The sequence below is a fragment of the Amblyraja radiata genome, chromosome 26 (genome assembly GCF_010909765.2).
Source record: "Amblyraja radiata isolate CabotCenter1 chromosome 26, sAmbRad1.1.pri, whole genome shotgun sequence".
Lineage (NCBI taxonomy): Eukaryota > Metazoa > Chordata > Chondrichthyes > Rajiformes > Rajidae > Amblyraja > Amblyraja radiata.
The window spans coordinates 10342136-10355175 of NC_045981.1; the positions used below are offsets into that span (position 1 = coordinate 10342136).

General features: G+C 44.6%; 1 protein-coding gene across 3 annotated transcripts in view; it reads left to right on the top strand.

Annotated features, from left to right (window-relative positions):
• cep131 (centrosomal protein 131) overlaps positions 1-13040 on the top strand; it is a 78354-nt gene that overhangs the window by 39473 nt on the left and 25841 nt on the right. For all 3 annotated transcript variants that reach the window (XM_033044224.1, XM_033044225.1, XM_033044226.1), the window contains 3 exons: positions 106-243; positions 7959-8084; positions 11774-11890. In XM_033044224.1, the coding sequence (XP_032900115.1) occupies positions 106-243; positions 7959-8084; positions 11774-11890 (381 nt within the window). The remainder of the gene's footprint in view (positions 1-105; positions 244-7958; positions 8085-11773; positions 11891-13040) is intronic.

Below are 13040 nucleotides of genomic sequence, written 5' to 3' on the forward strand. Positions count from 1 at the left end.
GGATGAAACCTGGGGGTTAAATACTGGATTGCTTTATAAATTTAATGAAAGTTTATTGTAAACTCTTGGCAGTGAACGGTAAAATGTTTTGTGTTCTATCTCCAGGGGTTATTATCTGAGGAGGAACAGGCCCACCTGGAGCATGCTTCAGTCATGGCAACTGAGGTGACGAGCTCAATGATCAGGTTAAAACTGGAATGTGAAGAGAAAAAGCGTACTGTTGCCATGTTACAGACTGCTTTGGTAAATAGCGAGTGCGTCTCCACAATATTTAAAGTTGGTAGAAGCATATCATTAACTTTAGAGTGCACTGCCAAAATAATGTATTAAAATTCCACAGGGTTTTCGATAGAAACCCATGCAGAATGTCCGTATGTTATATTGTATACAATATTGAGTGGTGGATGTTTGTGTTCAATTTTAATTGTGTATTGTGTGTTCTTTTTTTTATTGTACCGCTGCTGGCAAGTTCATTTCACTGCACTTTATTGTGTATGTGATGAATAAATCTGATCGATTGATTGATTGAGTCTGAAGAAGGGTCCCGACCCAAAGCGCCACCAAACCATGTCCTCCAGAGATGCTGCCTAACCTGCTGCTACTCCAGCACTTTGTCTTTCTTTGGTGTAAACCAGTATCTGCAGTTCCATGTTATTCATTAGATTAGTCTGATCCTTTTTCACATAACATTCCGTCTCAATATTGTATCTTGAAATAAATTCTCATTCCCACCTCCTAACTCAAAGATGAACGCAGAGGATAACAACCTGGAGGCTGTGGGTGCTTATCACTTCCATTAAATGTTCGCAAAACCCAAATCTTGTGTATTCTTGAACATCATTGATAATGCGTTTATGATGCCAAATTGTAATCATTTAAAACGTTTGTTTGATGCAGAGATTGATGCCCTTGGTGATAAGAACAATTTCAAATACCAAACTTAGTTTAGTTTAGGAAGGAAATGCAGATGCTGGTTTACACCGAAGATAGACACAAAATGCAGGAGTAATCCTATGTCTGAAGAAGCGTCTCGACCTGAAACGTCACCTATTCCTTTTCTCCAGAGAAGCTGCCTGACCTCCTGAGTTACTCCAGCATTTTGTGTTTATTTCAGTGGATTTTAGTTTATTGTTACGTGTGCTGAGATACAGTAAAAAGCTTTTGTTGCATGCTATCCAGTCAGCGGAAAAACTATACATGATTACAATCGAGCAGATATACATACAGTATGATTAATGGAATAACGTTTAGTGCAAGGTAAAGTCCGATCATAGTTAGTGCTAGGTAGATAGTTACTCAGGACTGCTCTCTATTGTTGATAGGATGGTGCAGTTGCCTGATAATAGCCCTGTCCCACGGTGCGAGTTCATTCCAAGAGCTCTCCCGAGTTTAAAAAAAATCAAACTCGTGGTAAGCACGGAGAATGAACGTAGCGGGTACGTCGGAGCTCGGGGACGTCTCTCAGCGCTAACGGCAGGTACTTGGGAAGACTCGCTAACGGCAGGTAAGCACAGGAAGACTCGTGAAGATTTTTCAACACGTTGAAAAATGTCCACGAGAGCCCCGAGTACCGACGAGCGGCCATTACCGTAAATCTCCGAGTTCGAATCAGGGCAAACTCGGGAGAGCTGTTGGAATGAACGTACCGTGGGACAGCTTTAACAGCTGGGAAGAAACTCGCAGCGTGTGTTTTCACACTTCTATACCTCTTGCCTGATGGGAGAGGGGAGAAGAGGGAGTGGCTCGGACTAGAACAAATGTTTGATTTTGGATAAAGCTGCCAGCGATTGCATGGTTAAACAAGCAGAACATTCATTTTCTTCCGTGCCAACAAAAGCAACAGAAATGCATTTGGTTCCTCCAATGCTTGCCTTGTCAAGTATTACGAAATGACTAAATGCATCACCCTAACCCTAATGCATCACAACTTGGTTTGGGAACAGCTCCATCCAAGACCACAAGAAAAGACAGCGAATTGTGGACACAGCCCAGACCATCACACAAACCTCCCTTCTATTGACTCCATTTATACCTCACGCTGCCTCGGCAAGGCCAGCAGCATAATCAAGGATGAGTCGCACCCTGGCCACTCCCTCTTCTCTCCCCATCAGGCAAAAGGTACAGAATTATGAAAACGCACACCACCAGATTCAGGGACAGTTTCTTTCAAGCTGTTATCAGGCAACTGTATCATCCCACCACGACCAGGGAGCAGTGCTGAGCTACTCGCTACCTCTTTGGGGACCCTCGGACAATCCTTGATCGGACTTTGCTGGCTTTACCTTGCATTAAATATTATTCCCTTATCATGTATCTGCAAATGGATTGATTGTAATCATGTTTCTGCTGACTGGTTAGCACGCAACAAAAGCTTTTCACTGTACCTCGGTACACGTGACAATAAACTAAACTAAAAAAAAAATTCAAAAATGAACCAAGCTCATTTGAACAATCACCAAAATAATATGTGTAGGAACTGCAGATACTGGTTTACAACGAAGATAGACCCAAAATGCTGGAGTAACTCAGCGGGACACTCAGCATCTCTGGAGAGAAGGAATGGGTGATGTTTCGGGTTGAGAACCTTCTTCAGACTGAGTGCCAGGGGAGAGGGTGTCAAGAGATATGGAAGGGTAAGGTGTGAAAATGACAAATCAAAGCAGACGTTGATAAGGAAATGTAGAATGTTTAAGAAAGAACTGGAAAACTAAGAAAGAACTGGAAAAATCGAAGGTAGACAAAAATGGTGGAGAAACTCAGCGGATTAGGCAGCATCTATGGAGTGAAGGAATGGGTGACGCTTCGGGAAGAGACCTGAAAGGTCACCTTTTCCTTTGCTCCATAAATGCTGCCTCACCCGCTGAGTTTCTCCAGCATATTTGTCTACCTAGGACAATCGACAATAGGTGCAGGAGTAGACCATTCAGTTTGTAAGTTGCCGAGGTTGAGTGAAGGTTGTAGTGGGCTGGGGCAAAGATTGCTGTGTGTGAGCTTGAAGGGGAACTGGGCAGCTAATTGAGGAATGGAGGGCGTGAACAAGGGGTGGTGACCAAACAGTCCAGAGGAGAGAGCGCATGTCCGAAGGAACAAGGAACTGCAGATGGTGGTTTAAAACAAAGGACATAAAGTGCTGCAGTGAATCAGCGGGTCGGGCAACATCCCTGGTGAACAGTGGCAGGGTGGCGCAGCGGTAGAGTTGCTGCCTCACAGCGCCAGAGACCCGGGTTCAATCCTGACTACCGGTGCTTGTCTGTACGGAGTTTGTACATTCTCCCCGTGACCTGCGTGGGTTTCCTCCTATACCCCAGGTTTGTACATTCATTGTCTTGGTATAAATGTGTAAATGTAAAAAATTGTCCCTAGTTTGTGTAGGATAGTGTAAGTGTGCAGGTGTCGGTGCAGACTCCACGCTGGGAACAATTTACAGAAGCCAATTAACGTTAAAATTAACGTACAAATCCACATGTCTTTGGAATGTGAGAGGTCATGGGGAAAACGTGCACACTCTGTACAGACAGCACCCATATTCTGGCGCTGTGACGCAGCAACTCTCACGCTTCGCCACTGTGCTGCCTGTCAATTGACCGCTTATTGGAAATTTGACCTGTGCCAATCCTTCTAAAATGAATGTTATGAATGTACTGATCTGAATGACCAGAACATGGTTGATCCAATTTTTGAATGGCGAATTGGATAAACATTTGAAGAAAACATGTCGTGAAAACTGGGGAAAGAGCAAAAACAGAAACAACTGCAGAAAATGTCAAAGGCACGATCGCTAAAGTAGACTTGGCCCCATATGTGAGGATGGATGTGCTGGCTCTGGAGAGGGTCCAGAGGAGGTTTACAAGAATGATCCCAGGAATGAGTAGGTTAACATATGATGAGCGTTTAATGACACTACGCCTGTACTCGCTGGAGTTTAGAAGAATGAGGGGGGGATCTCATTGAAACATACAGAATAATGAAAGGCTTGGATAGAGTGGATGTGGAGAGGATGTTTCCACTAGTGGGAGAGTCTAGGTCATAGCCTCAGAATTAAAGGACGTTCCTTTAAGAAGGAGATGAGAAATGTATTTAGTCAGAGGGTGATGAATCTGGAATTCTTTGCCACAGAAGGCTGTGGAGACCAAGTCAGTAGAGATCGATAGATTCTTGATTAGTATGGGTGTCAGAGCTTATGGGGAGAAGGCAGAAGAATGTGGTTAGGAGGGAGAGTTAGATCTGCCATGATTGAATGGCGAAGTAGATTTGATGGGCCGAATGGCCTAATTCTATTCCTATCACTTATGAACATAAAGTTTTTCTGGCATCATAACTCAATGATTGAAGCTATAAACTCCAAGCTCTGGTACCTTTCTAGTCGGTGATTTCTGCAACCTCTTCAGTGTCTCTATATTCTTGTGATGTGGGCATCAGAGCTGTTAACTGTTCCAAGGTTTGGCTCACCAAAAACTAATAAAACTTTGAACCATTTTTCACTTCTAACCCTCCAGAAATGACCTCACTCAGTTTTGTTTGCTTATTTAATGGCTTTATTCAACCTGATCCGGTTTCCTCCCACATTCCAAAGATGTGAAGATATCCAGGTTAAATTACCCTCCCCCCCCACCATGTATGGGGGAGTGGATGCAACTGGTGGGATCATTTAGAACCAGTGTGAAGTGTTCAGTTTAGAGATACAGCACGGAAACGGGCCCTTTGGCCCAACGAATCCGGACCGGTCAGCGATCCCCAGACTTTAACACTATCCTACACACACTAGGGACAATTTACGCTTATACCTAGCCAATTTACCAACAAACCTGTACGTCTTTTGTGTGTGGGCGGAAAGCGAGGATTTCGTAGAAAACCCACACGTTCACGGAGAGAACGTACAAACTCCAAACAGACCGCACCCATAGTCAAGATCAAACCTGGGTGTCCGGGGCTGCAAGCGCTGAAAGGCAGCAACTCTACCGCCGTGCCTGCCCGTGTGATCGATGGGCAGATGGGCCTGTTTCCATGCTGTATTAAACTAAACCAGATGTTATTCCTATTAATTAACCTGACACACTTTTAATTCACTTTGTTGGAAGATGTTACACAGCCGCATAATCATTTTTTTGGTGAACTAGATGAGTGGAAAAGGTGCACGGAAAACAAAGCTTGGATAAAAATAACGAGAATGTAGGAAATGGGGCCCTGGTGATACTGAAGGTAGCACAGAGATGGGATGTGTGTGAACTCAGCTGGACTGTAAGAATTGGAGCCATGGTGAATTTACAGGGATGGTTAGAAACAGAAACAGATAACGTATGATGTGCGTGTAACGGCACTGGGCCTATATTCGCTGGAGTTTCAAAGAATGAGGAGGGACCTCATTGAAACATACAGAATTGTGAAAGGCTTGGATAGTGGATGTGGAGAGGATGTTTCCACTAGTGGGAGAGTCTAGGACTAGAGGTCATAGCCTCAGAATTAAAGGACGTTCTTTTAAGAAGGAGATGAGGAGGAATTTCTTTAGTCAGAAGGTGGTGAATCTGTAATTCTTTGCCGCAGAAGGCTGTGGAGGCAGTCGGTGAATATATTTCAGGCAGAGATAGATAGATTCTTGATTGGTAGGGGTGTAAGAGGTTATGGGGAGAAGGCAGGAGAATGGGGTTAGGAGGGAGTGATAGATCAGCCATGATTGAATGGCAGAGTAGATTTGATGGACAATGGTCTAATTCTACTCCGATCACATATGATCTTATGATTCTAATGTGTTTAAAGGAAATCCAGTGAGTTTAAAGTGAGCGTGAGAAACGGGGTCCCAGTGAGAGAAACGGAGTCCCAGTGAGTCAAATGCCAAATTCTTGGGATTTCCAACAATCGGAACTAATATTTTTACTCTACACTCAGTGCTTGATTTTACGTTCAATAACCACTTCCCAGTCCATATTAATGTGTTATCGTACTTCTGTGGGCACTAATCTTGTTGACCAACTTTATCCACAGACGTCTGAAAATATACACAGCACCTTATCTATCCTACTAATTGTGCACTCAAATATAATATTCCTTTCATAAATCTATAGTGTACTAGACCAAGTGCAGACCCGTTGGGTCTGTTCCCCCAACGTGCGGTTGTGGGGGGGGAGGCGGCATGCAGCATCACACAAACTAACTATCCCCCCTCCCCCCCCGCACTCGCGCTAATTACCTCCCTTGATATTATATTAATATTATTAATTTGCTCCTTTTACCCCATAACCACCCTATCTACTGACGCATAGCCCCCAACTTGCAGTCACATCTAGAGGGGGGGGGGGGGGGCGGGGGTAGAGAGTGAGGGCAGAGAGAGAAGGGGCAGAGACGGAGAGAGAGGGGAGGAGAGAGAGAGGGTGAGAGAGAGGGGGTGCTGAGAGGGGGGTGAGGTGGGGAGCAGGGAGGGGAGGGAGGGGGTAGGGTGGAGGGAAGAGGGTAGGGGGTGTGGAGGGGAGGGAGGGTGGGGGAGGGGAGAGAGGGGGGGGAGGGGAGGAGAGAGGGGGGAGGGGGAGAGGAGGGGGGAGGGGGAGAGGAAGGGGGGGAGAGGAGGGGGGGAGAGGGGGGGGAGAGGGGGGGAGAGAGGTGGGGAGCATGGAGGGGAGGGAGGGTGGAGGGAAGGGGGTAGGGATGTGTGGAGGGGAGGGGTGTTTAGGGGAGGGATGGTGGGGGAGGGGATGGAGGAGGGGAGGAGGGGGAGAAAAAGAGGGGAGAGAGAGAGAGGGGGGGGGGGGGGGAGGGGGGAGGGGGGGGAGGAGAAGCGGAGAGAGGACAGGGGTGGGGGGAGAGGGGGGGAAAGAGGAGAGGGGGAGAGGAGAGGGGGGAGAGGGGGGGAAGAGGAGAGGGGGGGAAGAGGAGAGGGGGGGAAGAGGGGGAGGGGGGGAGAGAGGAGAGATGGGGGGAGAGAGGAGAGATGGGGGGAGAGAGGAGAGATGGGGGGAGAGAGGAGAGATGGGGGGAGAGAGGAGAGATGGGGGGAGAGAGGAGAGATGGGGGGAGAGAGGAGAGATGGGGGGAGAGAGGAGAGATGGGGGGAGAGAGGAGAGGGGGGGGGGGAGAGAGAGAGAACCCAAACCCCCCAAACAACCATTTGCAGGCAGTGCTTTTTTCCTTATTTTCATTTTCATTTTCAAACCAAATTAAGGGTACTTACTCACAGCTGTGTAGACATTTGTTCAGTCATTCAGAGCTCAGACCTCAATCTTGTAGAGGCTGATTGGGGCACACCACTTCCTGGTTTTATAATCCCTCCCCCATCCCACCAGCAGGAGCAGCAGAGAGAATGGGAAATTTGTAAAAACATTAATATCTCTGTCATATTTAATCAACGGGAAAAATCCTCGGCACACATGCGGCGGAGGGGGGCTCTGAGCGAGGTGGTCAAAAATGACGGCCGTAGGTGGCGGCGTTCTCTCGGAAATCGCAGCACAGATGGCCAAAAGCGGTCAAGAACAGAGTTTTAGTAATATAGATATATATATGTGGATATAGATTTATGAGAGGAATATTATATTTTTATACACACACACACACACACACACACACACACACACACACGCGCGCACACACACACACCCTGCCCTATGACTATTATTATTTTTCAGGTGCACTATCGTTATTCTCCCTACCATTGACATTAATCTACCAGGTTAGTTCTTCTCTGCTTCCTCTCTTCCTCCTATTTTGAATTGGGAGGTCACACTTCCCACCTTTAGTAACTCTGGGGTTTAGTAGGTTTTAGTCTTGCCAAGTTCACCAGTATTATTTTCTCCACTGGTACATATTTCTATCTTGTTCCTCATTCTCACTCGTATTTCTGTTGCAGTTGTAACAATGCCCATGCATCACTAAATCATGCGTTTAATCCATATGAGCAAGGAGAAACTTTGCAGTATAACAAGTGTGAATAGTTTCTGTTTAAACCTCGAGTGACCAAAGCATTTTCTTACCAGATGCAACAGAGGGAATTAACTGTGCGTCACATGAAGGAAACCGAAAAGGAAATGAGCCAAAGATTACGGGTGCAGAAGGAGCAGTACGAGTCAACTATCCAAAGGCATCTAGCGTTCATTGATCAGGTAAAATCACATTTAACAATCAGCTGCATTTTACAATCAATCTTACCTATCCTAAAATATACATTAAATTACGAGAGGAATAAATCGGGTAGATGCACAGAGTCTCTAGACCAGAGAAGATGAATGGAGGACCAGAGGACATGGGTTTAAGGTGAAGGGGAAAAGGTTTAATAGAAATCTAAGGGGTAACTTTTTTCACATAGAGGGTGGTGGGTATATGACGTGCAATGACAATAAAATATATTATTATATTATTATAACCATATAACAATTACAATACTGACGTGCAATGACAATAAAATATATTATTATATTATTATAACCATATAACCATATAACAATTACAGCACGGAAACAGGCCATCTCGGCCCTACAAGTCCGTGCCGAACAACTTTTTTTACCACCCTATCTATATGAGATTCCACCTTCAAGGAACTATGCACGGTTATTCCCAGATCCCTCTGTTCAACTGTATTCTTCAATTCCCTACCATTTACCATGTACGTCCTATTTTGACTTGTCCTGCCAAGGTGTAGCACCTCACATTTATCAGCATTAAACTCCATCTGCCATCTTTCAGCCCATTTTTCCAAATGGCCTAAATCACTCTGTAGACTTTGGAAATCCTCTTCATTATCCACAACACCCCCTATCTTGGTATCATCTGCATACTTACTAATCCGATTTACCACCCCTTCATCCAGATCATTGATGTACATGACAAACAACAAAGGACCCAACACAGATCCCTGAGGCACCCCACTAGTCACCTGCCTCCAACCCGACAAACAGCCATCCACCATTACCCTCTGGCTTCTCCCATTCAGCCACTGTTGAATCCATCTTGCTATTCCTGCATTTATACCCAACAGTTGAACCTTCTTAACCAACCTTCCATGAGGAACCTTGTCAAAGGCCTTACTAAAGTCCATATAGACAACATCCACTGCTTTACCCTCGTCCATTTCCCTAGTAACCTCTTCAAATAATTCAAGAAGATTAGTCAAACATGACCTTCCAGGCACAAATCCATGTTGACTGTTCCTAATCAGACCCTGTTTATCCAGATGCTTATATATATTATCTCTAAGTATCTTTTCCATTAATTTGCCCACCACTGAAGTCAAACTAACAGGTCTATAATTGCTAGGTTTACTCTTAGAACCCTTTCTAAACAATGGAACAACATGCGCAGTACGCCAATCCTCGGGGACTATTCCCGTTTCTAATGACATTTGAAATATTTCTGTCATAGCCCCGGCTATTTCTACACTAACTTCCCTCAATGTCCTAGGGAATATCCTGTCAGGACCTGGAGACTTATCCACTTTTATATTTTTCAAAAGTGTCAGTACTTCTTTTACTTTGAAACTCATAGTATCCATAGCTACTCTACTAGTTTCCCTTACCTCACATAATTCAATATCCTTCTCCTTGGTGAATACCGAAGAAAAGAAATTGTTCAATATCTCCCCCATCTCTTTTGGCTCTGCAGATAGCTGTCCACTCTGTCTCTCCAATGGACCAATTTTATCCCTCGTTATCCTTTTGCTATTAATATAGCTGTAGAAACCCTTTGGATTTACTTTCACCTTACTTGCCAAAGCAACCTCATATCTTCTTTTAGCTTTTCTAATTTCTTTCTTAAGATTCTTTTTACATTCCTTATACTCCTCAAGCACCTCATTTACTTCATGCTGCCTATAATTATTGTAGATCTCCCTCTTTTTCCGAACAAGATGTCCAATTTCCCTTGAAAACCAGGGCTCTTTCCAATTTTTACTGTTTCCTTTCAACCGAACAGGAACATAAAGATTCTGTACTCTTAAAATTTCCCCTTTAAATGTCCTCCATTTCTCTTCTACATCTTTCCCATAAAACAAAATGTCCCAGTTCACTCCTTTTAAATCATCTCGCATCTCATCAAAGTTAGCCTTTCTCCAATCAAAAATCTCAACCCTAGGTCCAGTTCTGACCTTCTCCATAATTATATTGAAACTAATGGTATTGTGATCACTGGACCCGAAGTGCTCCCCAACGCATACCTCCGCCACCTGTCCCGTCTCATTTCCTAGGTTTGAGGGATATGGATATGTTGGCCAGTGTGGGCAAGTTGGGCCGAAGGACCTGCTTCCACTCTGTATGATGGTCAATCGAGGGCAAAGGTTTAAGGTGAAGGGGGAAAGATTTAATAGGAATCTGAAGGATGACTTTTTCACACGAAGGCTGGTGGGTGTATGGAACAAGCTGCCAGAGGAGGTAGTTGAGGCTGGGACTATCCCAACGTTTAAGAAACAGTTAGACTGGTACATGGACAGGACATGTTTGGAGGGATATGGGAAAAACGCGGGCAGGTGGGACCTGTGTAGCTGGGGCATGTTGGCCCGTGTGGGCAAGTTGGGCCGAAGGGCCTATTTCCACACTGTACCACCCTATGACAAAAAGCTGGAGTAACTCAGCAGGTCAGACAGTATCTCTGCAGAAAAGGAATGGTGACTTTTCGGGTTGAGATCCTTCTTCAGACTGAGTTGGACAAGTCGAGTTGGCGAAACAGGACATTGATGATCTAGCAACCAATGTTATTTTCCACTGATAGATAATCTGGTGCCAGTGATAAATAATATGTTAATAGGTTAAAGATTGTACAGTGGTTTCATATACAATTTAGTTTACATTAGAGACACAGCGTGGAAACAGGCCCTTCGGCCCACCGAGTCCAGTGTCGCTTCTTTACAGCGCCAGAGACCCCGGTTCATTCCTGACTACAGGTGCTGTCTGTACGGAGTTTGTACATTCTCTTTAATACCTCGTGGGTTTTCTCCGGGTGCTCTGGTTACCGCCCACACTCCAAAGACGTGCAGGTTTGTTGGTTAATTGGCTTCTGTAAATTGTCCCTAGCGTGTAGGATAGTGCTAGCATACAGGGTGATTGCTGGTCGTCGGGAACTTAGTGGGCCCTGTATCCACACTGTAACTCTAAAGTGTAACAACATAAAATGGAGGCCGGGTTAATAAGGGAAATAAAATTAACAGCTATAGGATTACTAATCTCTAAAATAATAAAAATAATCTTGCAAGCCTGTAGTTAAATCAGAACTGCTGTATGAAGCAATAAATCCAAATTCATGGCAGAGTAAAAGCAAATTTCCCATTGATCTTGAAAGATTATTGAAGCATAATTTCCCTATTTCAAAAAGTGGCGCTATTGAATATGAACCATCATGAACTTCCATTGATTCATGAGGTGATGTTGCATTATAGTTTACCCTGCTATATCCCATGTGCTCTATCTGACAAGGCTGCATGATGATCAGCTAAGCACAAATAGCTAGAGGAACTCAGCAGGTCGGGCAGCATCCGTGAAGGGGATTTACAGGCGACGATTCAAGTCGGGGTCCTTCTTCAGTGTCCGAGGAAGGGTCCCAACCCGAAACGTCGTTTGTCCTGTTCCTCCGCAGATACTATCTGACCCAAATTCCTCCAGCACTTTGGTGTTTTGCTCAAGATTTCAGCATCTGCAGTTCCTTGCCCCTCCTTGGTTCAGATGGTAGGCTTTGAAGTAATTAAACAAAGCGACAGTCTCTTTCAATTGTACGTGCGGGCTAAATTCATAAAGTTATTTGTTGCTTAATGCCCTTTTTGCTTATATGGCAATTTGTCTGACCGTTTTTCTGCATTTATTCCTGACAGCTGATAGATGACAAGAAAGGGTTAAATGAAAAATGCGAGTCAATGATAAATGAACTAAAGCAGATGGATCAGAAATACATGAAGAAAATCCAACAGATGCAAGAGCAACATGATTTGGTGAGCATTTCAAGGTGTGACTACATGTAATCATGTTGACTTTACAGGACGGGTCATATGGCCCAGGGAGTGACAGGTGTACTGAAATTCTGTGCACACCTCTTCCTGCCTTATTTCATCACACCCTATCAGCACATCTTTTTATTTCTTCCTTCCCACCCTTGCATTTGTTTCTCTTCTCTGCAATTCATCTCAACTGCTTCCTGTGGTGCCACATTAAACCACGATAAAGAAGAGTTTCCTATGGGCGGCGCAGCGACAGAGTAGCTGTCTTACAGCGCCAGATACCCGGGTTCGATCCCAACTACGGGTGCTGTCTCCACGGAGTTTGTACGTGCTCCCCGTGACCTGCGTGAGTTTCCTCGGATCTTCGGTTTCCTCCCACACGCCAAAGACGTACAGGTTTGTTGGTTAATAGGCTTGGTATCAATGTAAACTGTCCCCGGTGTGTGTGAGCTAGTGTTAGTGTGCAGGGATCGCTGGTCGGCATGGACTCAGTGGGCCGAAGGGCCTGCGCACTGTATCTCTAAACTAAACTAAATTGAACTCCCTTTGGGATTTATTAGTGACCATCATCTTTAGTTTGCAGTTTCCTGCAAATGGTAACATCTACTCTATCAAAATGCACCCTCCAAGATCTTACTGATAGTATAATCCTTTAAAATCTTTATTTGCACTTTTTCCAATGCTTCTACATTCATTAAATTATATGAAGACTAGAATTACGTTTTTTTACTCTATCTCTGTACTTGTAACATAAGTATTTAGCTTTTGAATTTTAATTTTTTTAAACTGAAGTACAGTACTTTGTTAGCACAAGATGCTGGAAAATCGAAGGTAGACAAAAGTGCTGGAGAAGCTCAAGCCGGCGAGGCAGCATCTATGGAGCGAAGGGAATAGGCAATGTTTCGGCCCAAAACGTTGCCTAATTCCTTCGCTCCACAGATGCTGCCTGACCCGCTGAGTTTCTCCAGCACTTTTGTCTACCTTATAAAATTGTTAAATTGCTTTAATGATTTGTAAATCCAGATCTCTGGATTGCTTTTTAGTCACCACCCAAATTAAGCTCCTGCATTCCATGAGCAGATGGCCTGGAGTAAAATGGAGATGAAAGAGACTGCAGACACTCTAATCCCTCCACCCCCATCAT